The 22,132-nt window shown below is 32.5% G+C and overlaps 2 protein-coding genes across 2 annotated transcripts; both read left to right on the top strand.

Annotated features, from left to right (window-relative positions):
- Positions 1–16,362: 16,362 nt before the first annotated feature.
- Positions 16,363–17,207, top strand: LOC133324691 (thioredoxin-related transmembrane protein 2 homolog). Its single transcript, XM_061533531.1, has one exon. The coding sequence runs from the start codon at positions 16,367–16,369 to the stop codon at positions 17,198–17,200; it is 834 nt and encodes a 277-aa protein (XP_061389515.1). The 5' UTR covers positions 16,363–16,366; the 3' UTR covers positions 17,201–17,207.
- A 2,359-nt stretch (positions 17,208–19,566) lies between these two features.
- LOC133324692 (small ribosomal subunit protein uS17) lies at positions 19,567–21,310 on the top strand. Its single transcript, XM_061533533.1, has 4 exons — positions 19,567–19,660; positions 20,492–20,620; positions 20,758–20,963; positions 21,164–21,310. Exons 1-4 carry the CDS (start codon positions 19,649–19,651, stop codon positions 21,285–21,287), a joined length of 471 nt encoding a protein of 156 aa, XP_061389517.1. The 5' UTR covers positions 19,567–19,648; the 3' UTR covers positions 21,288–21,310.
- Positions 21,311–22,132: the final 822 nt, after the last annotated feature.

Below are 22,132 nucleotides of genomic sequence, written 5' to 3'. Positions count from 1 at the left end.
CTGGTCTCAAGAAAAAAATTGTACAATTTGTATGCCCAAGATGTAGCATTAATAATGCTGAATGCAGTGATGAAAGTCTTACTGGTGAGTCAACTGTTGATGCAGAAAATATGGACAGCAGTTTTGTTAAATTTGGCGAGTCTCTTAAAAAGCAGATAGAATTGCAAAAGCATGAACTCGATGAGCAATGGCGAAAGACTGCTGAAATCTTTGAAAAAACGATTAATGAGTGGGTGGAGAAGTTAAGAATGGAGTTTAAGGAACACATTGAATCTGTAAGAGAAGACATCAATAAATGTAACACTGTTGTTTCCAATCTTAAAACTGATATGCATAATGAAAAGGAGGAATTGACTCAGATTAGAAACGACATTATGTCACGTTCTGGCAGCACTTTTAATCGTGAGGGTGATATCCTTAATCAGCTGAAGGAAATAAACCGGGAAAATAATGTTTTAAGGAGGCGTCTTAATCGTTCCAATATTATCATTAATGGTATTCCAAGAGGAATTGTGGATATAAGCGAGTCAGTGATTAAAATTGGTCATTTGTGTGGAGTTACTTTACAGCCAGTTGACTTACAACATTGTTGTTATTTTGCCAATGGAAGATCCATCCTTGTAAAATTCAATTCCGTCCGTGTAAGGGACCTAATTATGGCGAATTATCATCGCAGACCGCCTATTCTACTCCAAAGCGTTTTTGGTGGCAACGGCGAGTGGAGAATATTTCTTAATGACCATCTTCCCCAGAAGCTTCAAAACTTGTTTATGAATGCCGAAAGATGCGAGACAATGGAACAATTCAGAAATATACTCTAATAAATGATGATATTCCAAAGGTTAAAATTGTATACAGTGAGAGTCAAAAGAAAGTGTACACGAATGTTTATTATGTTCCACGTATTATATAAACCATATCAAGTAATATTGTATACAACAAATTATGTTTTTTGAAAATGGTATTTACCCCTCTCTTATTTTCTAAAAGAAAAGTTAACAAAATCCCACAAATAGAAAAATTGCATAGCAAAAACAAAAAATAGTCCATATGTGACGCGTCAAAAGAAAGTGTACAATGCAAACTTAATATATAAATTCATATATTAATATATATATTAGTATTTTGTTTGCTTCCCATTTGCTTGAATTACAGCCTGTAATCTTCTCGGCATCGAACTGACTAAATTTTCGGTTACTTCGCGTGAAATTTTTTGCCATTCCTCCAATATAGCCGATTTGAGCGAGTCCTTGCTACGAATTTCTTTCTTTCTTATTTCGCGATCGAGATGTTCCCACAAATGTTCGATTGGGTTGAGGTCCGGAGATTGGGGAGGGTGATCCAATTGCTTAGGAGTGTGATAAAGCAGCCATTCCTTAACTATTTTTGAAGTATGCTTTGGATCATTGTCTTGTTGAAAGATCCAACCTCGATCCAAGCGCAACTTTTCAACACTAGGCTTTTAAAATGTTAAGGTATTCCATTTTATTCATTGTGGTTTCTATGAAAACCAAGTTACCAACTCCACCAGCTGCCATGCATCCCCAGACCATCACTGAACCTCCGCCGTGCTTTACAGTGGATACTAAATTCTGTTCCGCAAATTCACTGTTTTTGGTCCTCCAAATTTTAGCAGGTTTCTTTTGCCAAAAATTTCAAATTTGCTTTCGTCGCTAAATATTATATTATTCCAGAAAGAAATATCTTTATTTTTATATTTATTAGCAAAATCGAGTCGACGTTTTTGGTTGGTTTTGTGATATTAAGGGTTTTCTTCTTGGAACCCTTCCATGAATCCCGTTAGCGTGTAGTGCTCTACGTATTGTACTGGCACTAACAGTAGTTCCAGACGATTCTGAAATTTCTTTGGATATTTTAACGGCACTTTCTACAGGGTTTTTCTTTACATTTCGTACAATCGATCGTATTTGAACCTCATTCAGTTTTTTTGGCCTGCCACATTTAGGACGATTTTCCAATTTGTGGAACTTTTTGTACTTATCAATTATTTTTTTCACCGTATTGTGGCACCTGCCGATAGTTAAACCAATTTCACGCAGTGTTTTTCCCTCATTGTGAAATTTTATGATAAGCTCACGTGTATCGAGTGAAGTTTGTTTACCCATTATGGAAAATTTTTTAGAATGTCTTCAAACTTCAATTGTTGCTGACCAATTCACTACTAAATCATTGACAGTATTAGAACCAATAAAAGAAAAACAAGCAGAAAGGAAAAAAGAAAAAATAACGGTAAAATCTAACTGTGTCCAATCTCTCAAGTATTGGAATAACATGTTGTACACTTTCTTTTGACGCGTCACATATGGACTATTTTTTGTTTTCGCTATGCAATTTTTCTATTTGTAAAATTTTGTTAATTTTTCTTTTAGAAAATAAGAGAGGGGTAAATACCATTTTCAAAAAATATAATTTGTTGTATAAAATATTACATGATAGGGTTTATATGAAACAGGGAACATAATAATCATTCGTGTACACTTTCTTTTGACTCTCACTGTATGCTAATGGTGAATCTCAGATCTTATGCCTTCAGCAATGTTTGCAGATATTTCGGGATCATGATAATAATAATAACACTTGATTAGGTTCATGGAATTTGAATTTTTTTACCTGCAGTTTCTTTAATTTTGTTCTTTATATAATTTGGTATATTATTTCTTTGTTATTTCAAGATACTTTTTTTCATATTAATGAACAATTTAGGTGATAATATTGCTTGTTTGCACTCCCAACTCAATAATGTAAGTGGTACATTGAATATTGGTCATTTTAATTGCCAGAGTCTATGCATTAATCCCAGATCGGTAAAATTTTCTGAAATTAAAAATATTATAAATGGCAGCAAACTTGATATTGTTGGTATAAGTGAAACGTGGCAAAAACCGCATATTTCAACGAAGTGTGTTGACATTGTGGGTTACAACTGTATACGAAATGATCGTCCTGTGCAAAGAGGAGAAGTTGCAATTTATTTGGCAAAGTCGTTGAAATACAAAGTGGTACATAGTGGTAATAACTACGGCGTTTGTGAGTGTGTCTTTATTGATATCTCTTGGGAATGAGCATATTCTTGTTGGAGTGACATATTTACCTCATGGGGACTTTGAAGCCTTTGAGGAAGAATTGTCGGAATTGTTGCTTCGTTATGAGAATGTTGTAATAATGGGGGATTACAACAATAACTTATTTAATATTCCAACAGCTTCTGCTATCAGATCGGCATGTCTGCGACTGAATTTGTCCGTTTATCATAATACGTTACCAACTCATTATGATTTAGCACATCAATCTTCGCCCCTCATCGATTTCTTTTTATTGTCTGTCCCTGAAAACGTGGTTTTTTCGAACCAATATGTTTGTCCGTCTATTTCCAAACACGTCCTTTTTATATCTGGTCTAGTTTATATTCATACAGTTTGTCCATTAAAGAAACGGAAAGTTCGACAAAGGATTGAGGATTGGTTTCAATCGCCAACTATACAATATCACATTTCGTTGAGAGATTTAGCTTACAGAGATTATCTGGCAAATAAGTCTGACAGCAAATGGAAAATTTTTTTGCAAGGCAAGAAACAAAGCAAAATCAATTATGAGAAAAGAAAAGAGACAAGCTCATGCCAAATATCTTTAAAACGATTTTTCTGCAAAAACGTTGTGGAATCGAATAAGAAATAATGGACTATTAGTGAGCACTCCTAATAGTTGTGAGGATTTGAACATAGGTGTTGACGAATTGAATTTAAATTTTGTAAGCAATCAATTGGATACAACCACCTCTTTGCCACACTTCCCTTAAATTACGAGGGACAGTTTAACTTTAGGTCTATTGATATGGATGATCTGAAAGAGGCTTTTTCCTGCATTAAATCTAATGCACCGGGTATAGATGGATTTCCTTTGAAATTTCTTAAATTGGTTTTACCTTATTTAGGTAATTTTTTTCTTCATTTAGTTAATTCAATCATTATGACTTCCGTTTTTCCTTACCAATGGAAAACTAGTAAAATATTTCCTATTAAGAAAAAATCTAACATTGTCTCGATTGAAAACTTAAGACCTATTTCCATTCTTCCCATTTTATCTAAAGTGGTTGAACATGTATTGAAACGTCAGTTGCTGGTGTATATAAACTCAAACCAGTTGTTAAGTGATACTCAGTGTGGTTTTCGTGAGAATATAAGTACTGCTGATTTGTTGGTGGGAGTAACGGATACTATTAGGAGGAATTTTAATGATCACAAACTCTCAGTCCTACTCTCTATGGATCTAGAGAAAGCGTTTGACAGGGTGGACCACTTTATTTTAATTAACAAACTTAGAACTGTATATGGCTTTCAATCCTCTGCTTGTCGTCTTATTTCCTCCTACTTATTGGATAGGAAACGGTTAAAAGTGGGGTTCCTCAGGGGTCTGTGATTGGACCATTGCTTTTCTTATTATTTATTAATGATATTACTTTCCACATAGAAAATTATTGCTCAGTATATCTTTTCGCAGACGATATACAGCTTCTTTTTACTGGGGATACTTCAGACAGGGCTGCTTTGCAATTCAAACACACTCACACCATGTCATTAGTTAGTAGTTGGATGAGATATAACAAACTCAGCGTAAATGTTAGTAAAACCAAGGCATTATTGTTCTCTTTATATGCTACTGTATTGGATTTAAAGTATAATGAAATTCCTATACATTGAGGTTTTGGAGATTCTAGGAGTACTTATAGACAATAAATTAAATTTTGCAAGACATATTGGTAGAGTAGTCTCTCGAGTGAACATGGCACTAAGAAGGCTTTACAATTGTGACCTTTTTGTACCTCACCATTTTAAGGTGAAAATGGCCCATGCTATTGTAATGCCGAACATCCTCTACTGTCTTGAGGTATACTCTGGTGCTAACATGCATAATATGGAGCGAGTTCAAAAGGCTTTTAATAGCGTCGTCAGATATGTTTATGGTATTAACCGTTACTATCACATTTCTTCGTTCGTTCTCCGTTTTATAGGATCTTCATTTACTAATTTTGTTAATATCCGATGTCTTTCCTTATTCTATAAAATATGCAAATCTCAATGTCCCTCTTTTTTGGCGAGTTCCTTTAATTTTTCAAGATCCACTAGAAACACCAATCTAACGATTCGAAGATTAGACGTTCACATGGAGAGATCATTTCTTGTTAGAGTGTCACGTTTATTCAATACACTACCTTTAATTGGTTTAATGTAACCATTTCATCATACCGAAATAAGCTTCTTGTCTTATTTCAAGGAGCAGCAGAATAATATTCTATGCTATCTTTATCTACCTTAAAAAATACTTATATTTAGAGGCAGTAATTGCCGCTGATATTATAGTTGGGAGCGTTTTTAGTTTTTAATTTTTTTTCTTTGACCTCGCAAGCGAGGTATTAATAGGAGTAGTTCTTCCCTTGTGAAGTGTCATAAGTGTATTTTTTCCTAATTAGATATTATTTACTTTTAAGTTCTAATAATTTAAATGTTAATTTACAAATTATTATTCGAAGCATATTGTAATAATTTATTGGATTTAATAATATAATAAATTTAATAATAATAATAAACAAACGATTTTATTTCGCACGCTGTAACAGTGCGTGACATGGAATTCGTGATATATTAATAGGTTTATATTTTGACATAACGACATCTCGACGACGACATAGTACGCCAACCCAATTTACTGACTTACTTTACTTTGCTATTATCGCAATTTACTGTGCTATAATCGCAAATTTATTCAATTATGGTCTTTTTAATATTTAGTACCTTTCAACTAAAAAGTCTCTTCAACTCTTGAATTTATAATAATTTTTAATTGACTTTCTGAAGGAACTTTTACATGCCGTTTCCCTCATATACACTGGTGGCCAAAACTAAATCAACTGAAATTGCAAACTGGATAAATTACCTGTTATTTATTTTATTTATTTATTATTATTATTTTTAATAATGTTATAGTGGAAGTTTTTCCAGAAATAAATAGGTAATTTATTCAATTTAAAAAAACAAAAAATATAAACGCAAAATTTATTTTTGAAATAAAAAATATTCTATGGGAAACTAAATTGACGCAATTTGTTCATGGTAAAAACTAAATCAACTTTTTACATGTTTCGTATAAAATGTTGCTATTAACTAAAAACTATTACGGAAGCACACCCAATCAATCAATAAAATGCTCTTTTTTATTTAATTCATTTCGTAATATAAGGTCATTTTTGACCTGAGTTCAAACATTTAAAGTTAATTATTAATATAATTATTTCATTAATTTAAATATATATATTTAGAAATTATATTGCAATATGTCCACGTTAGCAATAAATGTGCTTAAATTAGCACTGAACTTAATTTACACAAACAAACGTTAAAAACACTTGCTACAATAATGCAAAATGTCGTATAAGTTTCAGTCGAAAAACATTATTTGTATGAGAAAATATTCTTAGTTCGTAATGTATATATATAAAGGATGATCACAATGGACATAGTCTCCGAGTGGACGGTTGTTACAACATCCGTACATCCCTAACCTAACCTAGTTCGTAATGTAGTGCATTCCAACAGCGTGCTATTCGAACCAGAAACGATCTTGCGTAAAAAATTTTGTAGATTCTAGGAATAACTATCTGAGGGTTTCTGGTTGAATGTGAAAATCTAAAGCATCTACTTAAAGCTTCAGGCTTACCATTTTTGATAATGTTATAAAAACAAATCTGGTTTCGGTAGGAAATAAATTCATTAAACGAGCATCCAATAAAACGTTTAACATACTGGGAAATGTTGTCTCTTCTTCGGACATTATAAATAAAACGTACAACAGAATTCACAATTCTGCGCAAACGAACAAGGTGAACACCACTAGTTCCGGACACCACCTCCAGGCCATACAAAATTGTGGACATAAGCAGTCCATGTGGCAACCGTTGTCTGATAAAAAGAGGAATATACATATTTGATGCATATATTCTCCGTAGTGTAGACCAAATCTTTCCAGATACAATATCAAGATGGGACTTAAAGGATAGTTCATTATCAATTTCCACACCCAAACATCTGTGGTGAGTAACAAATTCTTATGAGTCATTCTGCAAGGTGTGTGTTCCTGAAATTTTGATCCTTGGGTTATGTATGCTTGAAATTCTTTTGATTATGCTATTTCTCGTACTCCAAAGATTTTTCTATGGGGTAAAGGTCTGATGATTGTACTGGTCGTTATAAAACCCTGATTTTTGACTCCCGCAACCAATCCTTGGCGTGTTTGGTTGTAATTGTCAAGCTGAAACACCCAAACAAGAGGTATATTTAGTGTAGCGTTTTCCAACACATTTGTATAGAAAATTCGATTCATTACTTCATTAATCTCGTAAATATATCGAACTCCATGGCCCTCCTCCATGCTTACCAGTACGCTTGCAATACTGTGGCATGAAATTTTAATTTTTGGACTTTCTCGCAGTAATTTTGTTCATGTCTGAAGGTTTAATATTTAACTGTAATTCATATTTCTGTACTGAGTCGAATTTCAATTAATATGAGCCTTTGCGAAAGGCAATCTGGCTTTCCGAAATTAAAGAACTTTCTTGATAGTTTCCGGGCATGTAGGCCTGCTACCATAGATCGTCCACGCTCTGAGTTTATATCCAACAATAACCGTCTCACAAATTCCGTGGATCTCTTAAATATGTTTTTTTTTTTTTTTTGCAAAATAGTCAGGCTGAATCCCAGTTTGTTGTTTTATAAAAAAACAACTATTTATTAGTGGGGAATGTATGGCATTGTTTGCCGTGGTATTTTTTACCAAAAATAGAAAACCAGACATGTGTTATTGTAATAAAATCCATTTAAAAATGGTCTTTAAGAATCAAAAAAGTGTAGAAATATATGCAATAACGAAACTACTTCTAATTAAAACCCTGAACGTTTTGAAATATATGATAAGATATTTAGTTTTTAGTATCGATTGCTCTTAATTTTATATATTTAAAATATTACAATTTAATTAAGGCTTTTTAAGTGTGTTATAGCTGTAATATATTCCAAATATTTTACAAAGTTATTCCTTTGGACGACTGTGGTTGATGAGGTCACGTTCTAAAGAAATTTGTTTCTTACACTTGACCCCAACGACGGGGATTTGTGTTGTTTGAAGATTTGTTTTAAAATTGTAAGATTTCTGTGAACAATCTTTTATACTCTGTTACGCGGAACGCGGGTATAATCTTGGAAATTTTAAATTTCAAACATTTCCTAACAAAATGCGCATTTTCTTTGAAATTTTAGATTTAATATGTTATTGTTGTTTCCTTATGATACAATTATATTTTCGGACAGACAAATTCCTTTGTAAATATAAAAATGTAACTTGGTTTCGAAAGGTTTCCCAAGCATGTAGAGTGACCAATGGTTTTTTATATTCTTTTTTTTCTATGTGGATAGTTTATTTTAACCGCTGATGTTGATTCTTACGATGTGAACTACCATTTTTTTATATATTGTCTAAATATATTCCAGGTCAATCATTATATGGACCAGTAAGTTAAAAAAAAGGTGTGAATTGCATGTGGTAACTTTTTATTTATTTTAATCTTGAGTATCTGTGAAAGCAAAAATATATGGGTTCATGTTTTGGATAGCACTAGCATTTAAGGGTACCACCCCATTTGCGGAATATCGATAGTCCCAGCTTGATTATCCAACCTAAGTTACTGTAATTCGGCATACCAATTTTTAAGCATGGAAATGATTTATTATGGGCCCATGTTTCGATATATTTATAGTGGTCTACATTACCTGACTTCGATTTTTTACTTAAAATTAATTTTTGGCTTGAAAAATATGTAAAAATTAAAACTCACCTTTTGTAATTACAGCAAAACGTATATTTTTAAACCCTCAGCCTTATGGCTAATGACAGTATAACACATTAATACGGCAAGAATGTGCCTCATCCAAATATTGGTTTTAGACCCCATTTTTCTTTGGACAAAATTCGTTTCAGACAATTTGAAGTCGATTTACAAATGTCCGTCCGTCTGGCCGGCTTTTGCGCACAATAAATCTCGAAGGGAGTGACGATTTCATTCAAACTTTGCACATCGTAATATTTCTTCCAAACATGGTACAAGTTCTGGCATCTCCCCCACAAATGGTCAAAATTGTGCTAAAAATTAATTATATTCACCCCTATTCTGTATGTCGTCGTCGACACGAATCGACGTCGAAGAGAGTCGTCTTTTGCAAATTGGTATTCCCTATGTCGTTGTCGACATTTATCGATAACTATTGAAAGATTTTTGGTATTCCGTAACAATGTGTGACGACGACGATGTCGAAGATTTCTTCGTCATAGTTTTTGTTAACGACTGAAGCGTTTGAACATTTTTTTTTTAAATTAAAAAAAACAACATGACCGGACAAGAACAGCATACATCATTCTAGAATCTATTCAATACTTAATGCAAAATAACGTGTAAATAAAGAAAAATATATGGATCTATATATAAATCTAAACCGATTTTGACCAATGTCAATAGGACTCGTCTATGTGGAAATAAAATTTCATCCCAATTGGATGGATTTTTTCCAAATTTCATCCCGTTCGGATCATAATGGTGGCATGTAACTTGTTTAAGATAATACATGAATGGAGGGACATGCTTAAATCGACTGAAAAATAATTCTATGTACATACTATATACTAAAAAGTAACTATGGGTCTATCTCGTTTCTTTTTGGTCGTTGCAAACACATTTACCAAGACATAATGCCCTGTGCCACAGTGCGGTGAAGGATACAAACACATTTTTGCCCAAAAATATGCAACAAAATTTTTGTTTTTATTGATATTATCGATTAGTCGACATCGTCGCATGAGTGTTACAGAATACCAAATCAGTGTCGAAGTGATGTCGATGTCGATGCGAAGTGATGTCGAAAGAAAAACGTCGTCGACAACGACGACGACATACGGAATAGGGGTGATTATCATTCGAACGGACTACCCGATTGGAATCAAACTTTGTACAACGTATTATCTTTACCAAGCCTAGATCAAGTCCGATCACTTTGCAATATTTAAAAATCCAATATTAGGCGAATGGAATTTCCGATTTGAGCCAATCTAGGCACGATCTACGAGTATTATCATACCCATATCCGAATATGGGACTAATTGCTCTGGTACCTCCCCTACAAATGCGCACTGTTTTATAAACTTGTAATTTAATTTGAAGCGAATTGAATAACTGTTTTAATATTAAATCCGAAACCTATTTGATAAATACATTAACCTAATATACAGAGAATAGTGAATCCTGTGTGTAATTCCAAAGACCTCCGCAAACCATAGGCTGTGGGTATGTATATATCTGTCGGCAACACCGACTGACACTTTATTACTTGTTGTTGTAGAAAAAAGGACCAAATAAATTATTTATATTTGAGAAAAACGATGTGTTCGATCCTTTTGCTAAAAATTGTAAAAATCACACTTTTATAATCAGAACTTAAGAAAATATTATCATATCATCATATCATATAATCATATTTGATGTTTTCACTAATTAGGAAAACATACATCAAAGCGACCTTGTTATATTTCAAGCATTTTGGAAAATATGGTGTTCGTCCACATTATTTTAAAATTTGTAAGTATATATTAATGTAAATATCTTTGAATCCAAAAATATGATTTTTTGATCGTGTATTGGCAATAGAAGTAAAAAAAATAATTTATCAGATAAGCTAATTTTTATTTATGTTTGTATTATTAAGAAGAATTAATATTGCAAAAATTATTGAATAAGGAAAACTTAAAGTAATAATAAAATATTTGTAATATTTTGCTCTAGAATAGGTAAATTGAGAAAACCAATTATATCATGATGTTTGGTATACACTGTGACTTATTTGTAAATAACTATTTGTTTTATAAATATGAACAAATTTATATTTCCTTAACTACCCCCAAATCCATTAACATCATTGGAATTTTGGAATATGGGTCATCAGGAAGATCAACAACAAATTCATCATTTCCTTGCCGGAATATTTGATTTACAATTTTCACATTTATAGTTTGATTTAATAAAATAACTACAACTGCCTCCAGAGCTTTATTTAATCTTTGGTTTGGGTACCCATCAGTACAAACAAAATATTGTTCTGCTGTATGTACCAAATTAATACCAGCCAAACGGAAAAGCTTTGCTTGAGGAGGAGCTTTCTTCTGTTGTAAATTACATGTGGCAATATATGCGGCTGATATAACTTCGGTATTGCCAAAGTCAATGTACTGAACTTTATAAAGGTCTTCTTCTTCTTCATCTGATCTCGTGATTTGGATAATTTTCGCTCGATACCAATGACTGTCTTTGGTGTATCGTGCCAAAATAATGTCATTTATTTGTAATTGTTCCGTCTTATTTCTCTGATCTGGTGTTATTTCCAAGTCATTCCAGAAGAAAACGTCGTTATTTTCATTCGAAGTATCGTCAACGACACCATAAAATTGCACTGGACTCAAGACGTGTGTTATAGTCACTTTCATAACGTCTTTATTTTCCAAACTATTGAGTTTTTCCGACGGACTTTTGATTTCACCATAAACAACAGATCTAGGCCATGACATGGTGCCCATTTCATCAGCCTCATCTGCATAATCCTCAAACAACTGAGAATCAAGAAAGGGATTACTACCACACTTATTCTTCTTGGGTGTTGAATATTCTTTGGAAATGTTACTATTTTTGTCCCCCTTTTCTTTGTCTTCAATGTCTTTATCAGTTATTAAAATTACTTGCAGTGTAGTTGAATCGTGAGACACTACTTTTAGGTTTGCCATTTTGTATTCCGCAGCAATTAATGCTTTCTTGCACTTTACATGATCATTTATAATCAAATCTTCCGTCGATTCCGATATTCCTCTTAGAATACATCGTATTGCCAAAGGTGGAATATTTGCAAATTTATGCGGGATGGCAAATAACTGATATTCATCAGTTAATGTAATAACTTCTCCAAAATCTATCAGTAAAACGGAATCAAGATCTTTGCGAAACTCCGACGGCAAGCGCACAGCTCGCCACACACATTTCTTGTTAATCTCCGCACATTTGATTTTTTGTGATACAAGAAATAATTTATTTGCGTCATAAAGACTGTAAATAGGCTCCAAATTGTCACTGCAACTTATTTCAAATAAAGTCTTGCAGTCCTTCAACTCGCAAACGTAAAAAATTAAATCATTGCGTTCCTTGACATGGGTAACAGATGCCGAGAAAATATACCCTCTTTCGAAATGCCCAATATTCTTTTTGGGTAAAAATGATTCCAAATATTCATGAATATCTAAAAATGTACGAGGATCTCCTGTTTGAATTATCTTATTTTCCGGCAAAACTCCAACAAAATCTTGTTTTGCCTTATTACGCTCCGGAGATGATTCTATAGCTTTTTGTCCTGAAATAACAAAGGTCGTATCGGCATCATCCTCCGCCACATGGTTCCGCCCCAGTTTTGACCATTGAAGAAAGTCTTGGATTAATCGGGTTTTCGTGCAACAGCCAATTTGGGTTGCCTCGAAATCTCCTAAGAGTGCTGATTCCGGTAATTCGTTAAATTCGAAATGGATATTAAATTTGCGTGCCAAATTGAGGACCGTGGTTAATTGCGCCATATATCTATCGAAGGCTATATATGTGAACATATTGCCCTTGATGTCTGTGCCGCTGTTTACTCCATTGCTGAGTAACTTTTGTGTATGCTCACTGGTTGCCAGGAATCGTTCCATATTTGCCAGCAATTTCTGTAGTTCTTTTTCGCACATATCGTGCATAATGCTCATTTGTTCGGCACCCGCCTGGCTCATTTTAAGAAATCCAGTAATATGTTTATGCTTTATTAATCTATGATCCGAAAATTTTATTCCACTTGAATTAAATTCAGAGGTACCGTTATTTTACGCACGCATAGGGATATGTACGTCGATTTTAGCCAGAATGAAAAATGACCGACCTAATCTAAAAACGTTTCAAATGTTGTGAATAGGGCAGACGGAAGAGAATTGGTCTGTTCCCGTACTGCAATTTTCTACGAATAAAAATAGTAAATCCTTGTACGCCGGGAACAAAGCAAAGGACAGATATATAGACGCTAGTTAGAATCAAAGGGAAAAAGGCAAATTGCATTATGTAGATAACAAAATTTACACACGTGTTCAGTGGCAATAAGTAGGGGAGAGGGGGCACCTTTGAACACTTTTTTCTTTCAAGCCTTATAAATTTTTTTATTTTTTGGTTCGTTATAAATTTTAACTAATAGGTACATATGTAACCTTTAAAATGAATATACATATGACATACATTAAGATTGATAAATATATTTTATTATTGTTTTATTGGACGAAGTCAATAAAGTTTTCAAAACATACAAAGTCCATTTGAAATTTTGAGAAATCGAAACCAAAAGTTAAAAACTCCGTTTTTTGCTGGAGTTTTTGGGCATGTTCAAAGGTGCCCCACCTGTGGCATTTGAAGGAAATTTATAAAATTTTTTTTTGTAGGAAATATATATGAAAAAAAATACATTAGTTATGTTTGAAATTATTGTTGGGATGCCAAAAAAAAAAAAAACGATCACCGAATTCTCTCTGCGCCCTTAAACCTAAAACTTAAAAGTTTACAATAGCACTGCGAAAATATGGTCACCCATGTACATTTTGTCGACAACTCAAAAAGATAGTAAAAGTGGTTTACGCAGATAAAGAACAAGATTGTCATATACAAAAATGTGGTTACGGGTCGGAAAAATGTTAAACCGAGATTTAAAGAGCGCTGTTCAAAGGTGCTCAACGTTCAAAGGTGCCCCTCTCCCCAACAACATTTTTAATATCTTGAAGATCCCAGCCTCTATAATCTATAAATATAATTTGTAACATATATAGTTATATCTTAAAAATAATATTAATTACAAAATTTAGATATTTATTTACGTCCCAATTTAGATTACGCGAGTTTACTTGCGGCAAGCCTTTGTTTGCGGGAGAGAGGGGCAAGGGGAACAGAAATGGAAAAACTTGCTCGTACCGAAAATTTTAAAATAAATAAAATTTTATGGAACTTATTTTTCAAACAATTTGAAATTGATAGATGAGTTTCAAATTAAAAAGGGTTGCCATTATTAAGACTACCTTCTGTAATTATGCCATGAGGTCAGATATTACAAATGAGGGCATAGACGAAATGACTTAATGACGCTAATTAGAATCAAATGGAAAGAAAAGCATATTGCATTATGTATATAAAAAAATGTACATCCTTCTGCATATATTAAAAAGACAATTTTTTTTTAATTTTCATCATTTTCGAATTTCCTAAAAATTTTTGGTTATTCAGAGAATGATTCGAATTTAACAAAATATAAAAGTCTGTGTTTGAAAGGGGAACTAAAAATACATTTACATATACGATTTTAAATCGACTCGATTAACGAAATCCAGAAATACACCCTAGGTGTTTACACATCCCTTTAATAATGATCTAAATGTCAATCAGCTGATGTTTGTTAGTATACATACAAAATTATTAATTTGCGCCAAAAATATTTGTTTGCAATTTGAAAATAGAAAGAAAAATTACAAAAATGGAGATGTTTTTGCAATACTGTGATCATTTGGAAAGTAAAAAAATTAACTAAAATCACAAAAATTCTATAAATAATTTTTATTTTCTTTTGATCTTTCATTTTTGTGTTTGGCAACCGTTAAATTTAAAAACAAACAACATATGAAAACAATTGCAAATTTTGGTACATTGTGAGAGAGTTGTATTTTTTTCGTACGAAAACCGCGTTGCATCTTAGTAGTATCATGATTTCGATCATGATTTAAAATAAACCCTGCCGCACAATGATTTAATTTTGTATGGTAAATCATGGTAAATTCAGCCTGATTAAGAAAATATACCCTGATTCAGTCTTTAATCATGATTAGATGTTATATGTAAATCCGCTTTAAGTAACTACTTCATAATTAATGGCCGAATCATGGTACAATTAGCAATTTACAAATTACATTTTTTTTCATATTGTGGGTTGTTATGCCAAAGTCATTCACAAAATGTGTGACTCTGTATGTAATGTTTCGAAAAATATATTCTAAAAACCGTTTGTTTAAAAATGAATTTTACAACATTAGTAAGAAGAAATTTTTGTATTGTAAATGAGTATATAACTCCAAAAAAAATCTGATTTTCATTATTCGTTTTTTCGTAAATGTTAAAAATTATTTGTTCCAAAATCATTTTTTAGAAGAGGTGAGTAAAAAAATTCTCGAAAAATGTTATGTATTTTTGATTTAATGGTGAGAAATTTATTGTGCTTGCCCGATGAATGACAAAATTAGGGCAAGGGTGTCATTCAAAAGTGCTAGTGTGTACACCACATAAAAATACATTTATTTATCGAAATAAAAAAAATATATTTTATTATCCCATCGGCATGGTATAAGAATAGAATGTAACAGCAAGTGTTGTTGTACAACAAACGATACAACAACCACATGGAAATTTGTTTTTGTAAGTAATACTAGTGTCAACGTCATTTGACTGAAAAATGTAAACAAACATACAAATTATCAAAAAAAAAAAACTTATTTATTTGAAAAATGTAATATTTTCGAATTTTTCAAATAAAATTGAAAAACATGAATGAAAATCTATCAAATTTATATTTCTCTCGCTCACACATCTTTCCTCTAATTGAGCCATTGCAACTTATATGAGTTTCACATATGAAAATGCTGGGAATTGTGAGTTATTCAAAGAAGAAAGATTTGCTTCCTCAAACTTTCCCAGCAGGCAGATTGAGTAATTTGAGTACCGGAGGGCATTAATAAAGAACAATTTCGAATTTTATGCTACCCAATTTTCCTGTTGGGTAATTTTTAAAAAAATAATTTGTCAAATTCATATTGACACTAGTATAACGTTGGAATCAAATCAGCTGGGATTTGCTGTTACCTTTTATAATTGTACCATGTCCAATCGGTCACAAAAAAACTTATCGATTAGCCAATTTGACGATTTATAGATCCCTACATTCACCCCATCTTCACCACACCAAAGTTTTTTTCAGTCGTTCTCGTTCTAGTCAAAGAAAATCTAAAACTATTAATAATCTGGAGGAAATTGTTAATTAAAAAAGTGCGGATAACCAAATTAACACAAACAACTTGTGAATGAATGTGTGAAGTGGAGCTGCAATAACCTAATAACACACAGAGCAACAACAACAGCACAAGTGGAACAAATTCTTAAATAAAGATGACACTGAAAAAGGAATTACGTCTACTGGCTAAACCCTATTATTGGGTAAACATAATAATATCGCTATCATATTTAATATCCAAAAAGACAATACCCATCTGTTCAAGGATTTTCCGACATCGAGATGAAGAGATGTGCGAATTGGATAGCCGAGAAACGGAAATTCTTTTCTTTCTGCTCATCATCATAATGATTCGATCGAGGAAAACGGGCAGTGTGACAATGGTCAATTACTTGTCCTCGTCGTTTTTGTACACCAAAGTAGCAAATGGCATTTTGTGGGCCTACAGTGATTTCCGCTATGGCCTTGGGTTCTTATTGATATGTGTGTTGGTTGGCATGCTGTTGCCAGAACCCACATACAAGGGACCCGAACACATTACCTACTTCCGTACAGCCCAAGCTTTCGAGGATGAGTTGGCTCGCGATAAACGCATCAACTGGCTTATTTGTTTCTACACCGTATGGAATCCAAGCTGTGTCAATTTTGCCCCAGTGTTTGCTGAATTATCGGCTGAATATAATCTGGATAACTTGAAATTCGGTAAAATCGATATTGGACGTTTCCCCGAAACTGCACAAAAGTATCACATATCCGACAGCAGCTTCTCCCGTCAATTGCCAACAGTTATTCTCTTCCAAAATGGCAAGGAGGTGGAGAGACGTCCTATGGCCGATGTCAAGGGCAAATTACAGAAGTTCTTCTTTTCATCGGACAATGTTCGAGCTGCTTTCGGTCTAAATAATCTGTATAAACAGTGTGTGGAGAATCCACTCAAACCTTCCAAGCAACAACAACAAATCTCTGCCAATGCTAAAAAGACTAACTAGATACAACTAGGACAACAAAAAACATACAACATAAATATGAAAATCAGAATATCTGAGTGTGAACAGCGATTTAACACGTCAATACTGTCGTCATAAAATTATTACTGTTGTTGTATACTTGATAAGAAGTTTTTAACAGATTTCTGATTTCAAGTGTAGTATCTAAAAAGAGATACCACCACAAACCCATACCACGATCACCACCATTATAGTCACTTGTTAAGTTAATATATTATTTGTATTAACACTATCGAATAGAACGTGCTTTTCTTTCCGTGTCATTGAGTTGTGTTTTGTTTTTGATTTTGTTTATTTTTAATTTATTTGTATTATGTATTTGTACAAATGGATATTTTTTTAGTAATTTATTTTCAAAAAAATATGCTATTAATAAGAAAAAGAATATGGCTTGCATTTTTAAATTGATGATTTTCTAATGAGATAGCATTTATTTTTTTATAAATATGAATTTATTTATATCATCATTCATTGTTTTTGTTTCTCCACTCTAATCAATAATAAGAATTTAGTCAATTTGTATTTAAAGCAATTTGTTCCTCCGCTGCTGCATTTGTCATTTTTATCTTGCTTTGAATACATTTTTTAGTTTCATTCATAATGTTATTAGGCGCAAATTACTATTTTAATAAAGACAAGAGTTAATAAATTTTATTAAAAAAATAGGAGTTTTTATGTATTTCAGGGGGGAAAAATAGAAAACATTATGGCGAAAATGCCTTTCTGGGATCTTATTGTAGTCGCAAAGGGGTTTCATAGCCTAAAGGCATTTTCCACCCCCAGACAGTGAGTTCCATTTTGTCGCATAGTGTAATTGGAAAACTATTCCGGACTTTAATTATCCGTGCATTTTCTCACTGAACAATTTTTTTATATGTGTATGAAAAATATTTCCAAAATAGTTATTCTGTGACTATTTTGAATTGATATCTAGCTGGTCTCCCTAAAGGCCTTATTTTTAGGCCTTGGTTTGAAGCAAAAATTTAATATATAATTTTATGTATCTTTTGAGATGAGCTACATGATCGAATATGCAATATATAATTATGCGTATATAATTTATTCTGTTAAATTGAATAAAGCAGCATAACACTTAAATGGATCCGGTGCTAGAAAATAGAAGCGTTTTGTCGAACCATTTTTTATGATTTTTAAAGATGAACAGTTCTAGAAACAGATCCAGTTCATACCACGTAATTAATAACGTTGCATTAAATTTAATTAAAAATATGCATACACGTTTATTCGGGATCCCGAATTGTTTCTGCTATACTGAGATCTATTTATGATAAATATTTCAGACAAATTCAAAGCTTCTTCATAATCTCCAATGTATACCATTTTTATCAGTAAACATATGTGGTCTGTTCCCGTACTGCAAGAATCTACTAGATTTTACTATTTTCTTCGATAACATAAAGGAAAATTTGTTATTGGTCTGTTCCCGTACTGCAAGAATCTACTAATGTTTACTATTTTTTCCGATATCATAAAGGAAAATCTGTTATAGTAATAAAAAAATTGTACACTCTTGCTGGTTTTGGAATAGACCAATCGTTTGTTTGAACATAGACCTACGATTATTGATTTTTATTCTTTAAGAACTCTATCTGCGCTATTATGAGGGCAATTTGTAGAATATTTTCATGTGATATTTAATTTACGGTTAAGAAAATAGAAACGAAAAAGACTCATAATAGAAGAAACATACGTTTAAAAATTTTGTTTGGATTTGACAGAAAGCTTGACAAACAAAGACATGATGATTTTATTTCATGCATTGATCATGAACATGATCTATGGCTAATCAGCCCTTCCCCAAAAAGAATTGTCCATCCCCTAAAATATTGATGCTCAATGTTATAAATATGTTTTTAACACAAAACGAAACCAATTTTTCAGTAAGACAACGTTTAATAAATATAATTACAAGCTTTTTTAACCTCAATGTTCTGGTTTTTACAAATCGGAATCTGGCAACCCTAACTGAGGTGGTAGGTTATAGCACGTTTACATTGTACCGGATTTCGTTAACCCAGTGGGTTAAAATTGTCAATTCCATTGTATATATGTCAAATAAATCCTCATAGAGGATGTTAACCTCGCATAAAGTTGTAATGTAAATGCCGTTTAACCCGGTAAAAAGGCTCAATTGTAAATGTCGTTTTACATTCTATTTCTGAAATCATTTGATGCAAATGGTTAATGAATTCATACATGGATCATACAAAATATTATAATAATTAGTAAGGCTAAAACATGTCACAAAACTACAATTTATTTTTTTCTCGGTTTGGTCCGCGCCATCTAGTGCTAACTAGTAAATTATCGATAAATCGATAAAATAACTGCAGCCAACTTCACATCGTGCTGTCAAATTTGCCATCTCAACTTCCTTTGCTCGCGTGCGTTCTTTCCTTTTACATCAATATGGCTGATCAGGTAAGACGCGAAGATAATGTTACGTTTTTTAAGTTTTAAACTATTAAATCGTGGAAAAAATGTGAAAAATACCATGCGAATGAAAAGAACAAAAGAAGAGCTTTAAAATTAGCCAAGATTTGTGATAGAAACCCTATGGAAAACATGAAAAAATGTGAAAAATAAGTTCACTTGTGTGTGTACACGAACGACGACAGCTACCGACCAGCAAACCATGCGGAAGAAATCTGAAATTGAGAAAATTAAAATATCAATGTATGAATTATGATATCGGGACTATGAAAAATATAAGTGAAATTAAAAATGTTTTCTTTATTTAACAAAGTGTTTATATGAATTTCCAAACCATTGAATAAGGAAACATTTAAAGATAACCTTACTTTTTATAATGAAGTTTTAATTCACATTTTTCTGTTGTGTTGGTATAGCAAACAGAACGTGCCTACCGTAAACAGTTCACGGTTCCTGTGATCCGTCGTAAACCGAATAACTTTAAGAAGAAGCCACGTTTCTTTCGTAGCATTGGTCTGGGGTACCGTACTCCAGCTGAGGTGAGAATGCCGAGCAAACTTTACTAATTTCTTGTTTTTTGTTTGTTCTCTTTGCACGTTTTCCCCCAAAACTCTATCCAATCTCCCGTTTGTTGAACACAAAAATACACATCAAACACAACACCCACAAAACACTATGAATGGCCTGGCCTGCTGTTTTGAAAAATAAAAAAATGAATGTGAATGCCAAATTTGAAAATACCTGTGTACACCTGCCCCCGCCCTCCCTCATAATAACAACAACACGATTTCCAATACTTAACATGGAATGAATGAGTAGCAAACCGAGAAAGCCTTCCAAAAACAAGACGGCATTAACCTAAACAGAAAGGTTAAGCCCGGCATCGCCAAGAAGAAGACTTTGCGCCGTTACCGTGATATCGGTTTGGGTTTCAAGACTCCCCGTGATGTAAGTAAACTGTGTGTTTTATTTTTCCTTTTGGATACAGATGTTTGCATTGTTGAATTTAACATTTGAATTTAAATGCTTCTGTTGAAAACCCAAGATCCTATTATTAATTCTTTTGTTTTTGTTCATTTGTTTAGGCTATTGATGGCAACTACATTGACAAGAAATGTCCCTTCACTGGCGATGTAAGAATCCGTGGTCGCATCTTAACCGGTGCTGTACGTAAAACCAAGATGCAACGTACCATTGTCATCCGTCGTGATTACTTGCACTTTGTCCGCAAATACAGCCGTTTTGAAAAACGTCACAGAAACATGAGCGTTCATTGCTCTCCCGCTTTCAGGTTAGTTGTTGTTTATATGATACATATTTTCTATTTCAAAATGATGATAAAATCATGACGGTCTTCATAAACATAATTGCTGAAAAGACTTGATAATTAAACCTAAATCAACTGACAGTAACACCATACCATTTTTATACTCAATGTTTGGAAATATAATTACTAATTGCTTCTTTATTGTTTTTGTTTTACATTTACAGAGATGTTGAGATCGGCGATATTGTTACCATTGGTGAATGTCGTCCCTTGTCCAAGACTGTCCGTTTCAACGTATTGAAGGTCTCCAAGGGTCAAGGCTCCAAGAAGAATTTCAAGAAATTCTAAATTTCTCCAAAGTAGTTTCACATTATTTAGTTTGATGTTCAAACTAAGCTTTGCTTTTACACAAGGATAAAAAATAAAAAAATATTCGTAAATTCAACACCTACTATTTCTTGTTTATTGATGATTGTATTTATAATTTCAACGTGGGATGCTTATCGAACCTCAATGAAAAAGGTAATTATCAATATAATATCGATTGTATTTATTTTATTATCTGATGATAAAATCATGACGGTCTTCATAAACATAATTGCTGAAAAGACTTGATAATTAAACCTAAATCTACTGACAATAAGTTTTAACATAGTTTTTTTATGGATTTCTTTGGAAGTGTTCTTTTCTAATTATTTGCATTTTCTTTTTCTTTCAGATTATTTCAACATTTTTTATCGAGGTTTACAATTGTGAAAGTGGTTATTAGGATTTAGTGGGAATAATATTAAAATTATGAGCGTGGAACTGGACTTAATTAAATTTCTTTCCGCAAAAATATTTTATTATATAGTCGGAAAAGTGCATATTTTACAATTTTCATGCTATTGAAATCGAAGTTCTTATAGGTTTCTATTTTAAAAATGTAGAAAGTTACAGTAAATATCGGATAATCATATTATTCCAATTTTGAATTGGAAAATAATTGCCCTAATTGTAATTCAGAAAATACTACCACATTAATACTTGATAGATTTTGTTTTATATATGTTGTGATTCTTTATGCATTTATAAGATGAAATGGTATAATATAGCTGTCAAACATTATTTGATAGTGATTTTTTCTAGTTTTAGTGGATTTATTTCATTTTCAGCTTAGGAATAAATAATGGCCTCGAAAATACATCTGAGTC

The sequence above is a fragment of the Musca vetustissima genome, unplaced genomic scaffold (assembly GCF_032173495.1).
Source record: "Musca vetustissima isolate MV318-11 ecotype Yass unplaced genomic scaffold, APGP_CSIRO_Mvet_v1 utg36638, whole genome shotgun sequence".
NCBI lineage: Eukaryota > Metazoa > Arthropoda > Insecta > Diptera > Muscidae > Musca > Musca vetustissima.
Note: the sequence above shows the minus strand (reverse complement) of the source record. Positions and strands in the feature narration are given on the sequence as shown.

Bases quoted from the DNA above. Each gene is read 5' to 3' on its own strand.
- LOC133324692 (XM_061533533.1), top strand. The intron at 20,621-20,757 runs GTAAGTAAACTG...TCATTTGTTTAG, and splicing joins GTTTCAAGACTCCCCGTGAT to GCTATTGATGGCAACTACAT. The intron at 20,964-21,163 runs GTTAGTTGTTGT...TTACATTTACAG, and splicing joins CATTGCTCTCCCGCTTTCAG to AGATGTTGAGATCGGCGATA.
- LOC133324691 (XM_061533531.1), top strand. From the start codon at position 16,367: ATGACACTGAAAAAGGAATTACGTCTACTGGCTAAACCCTATTATTGG.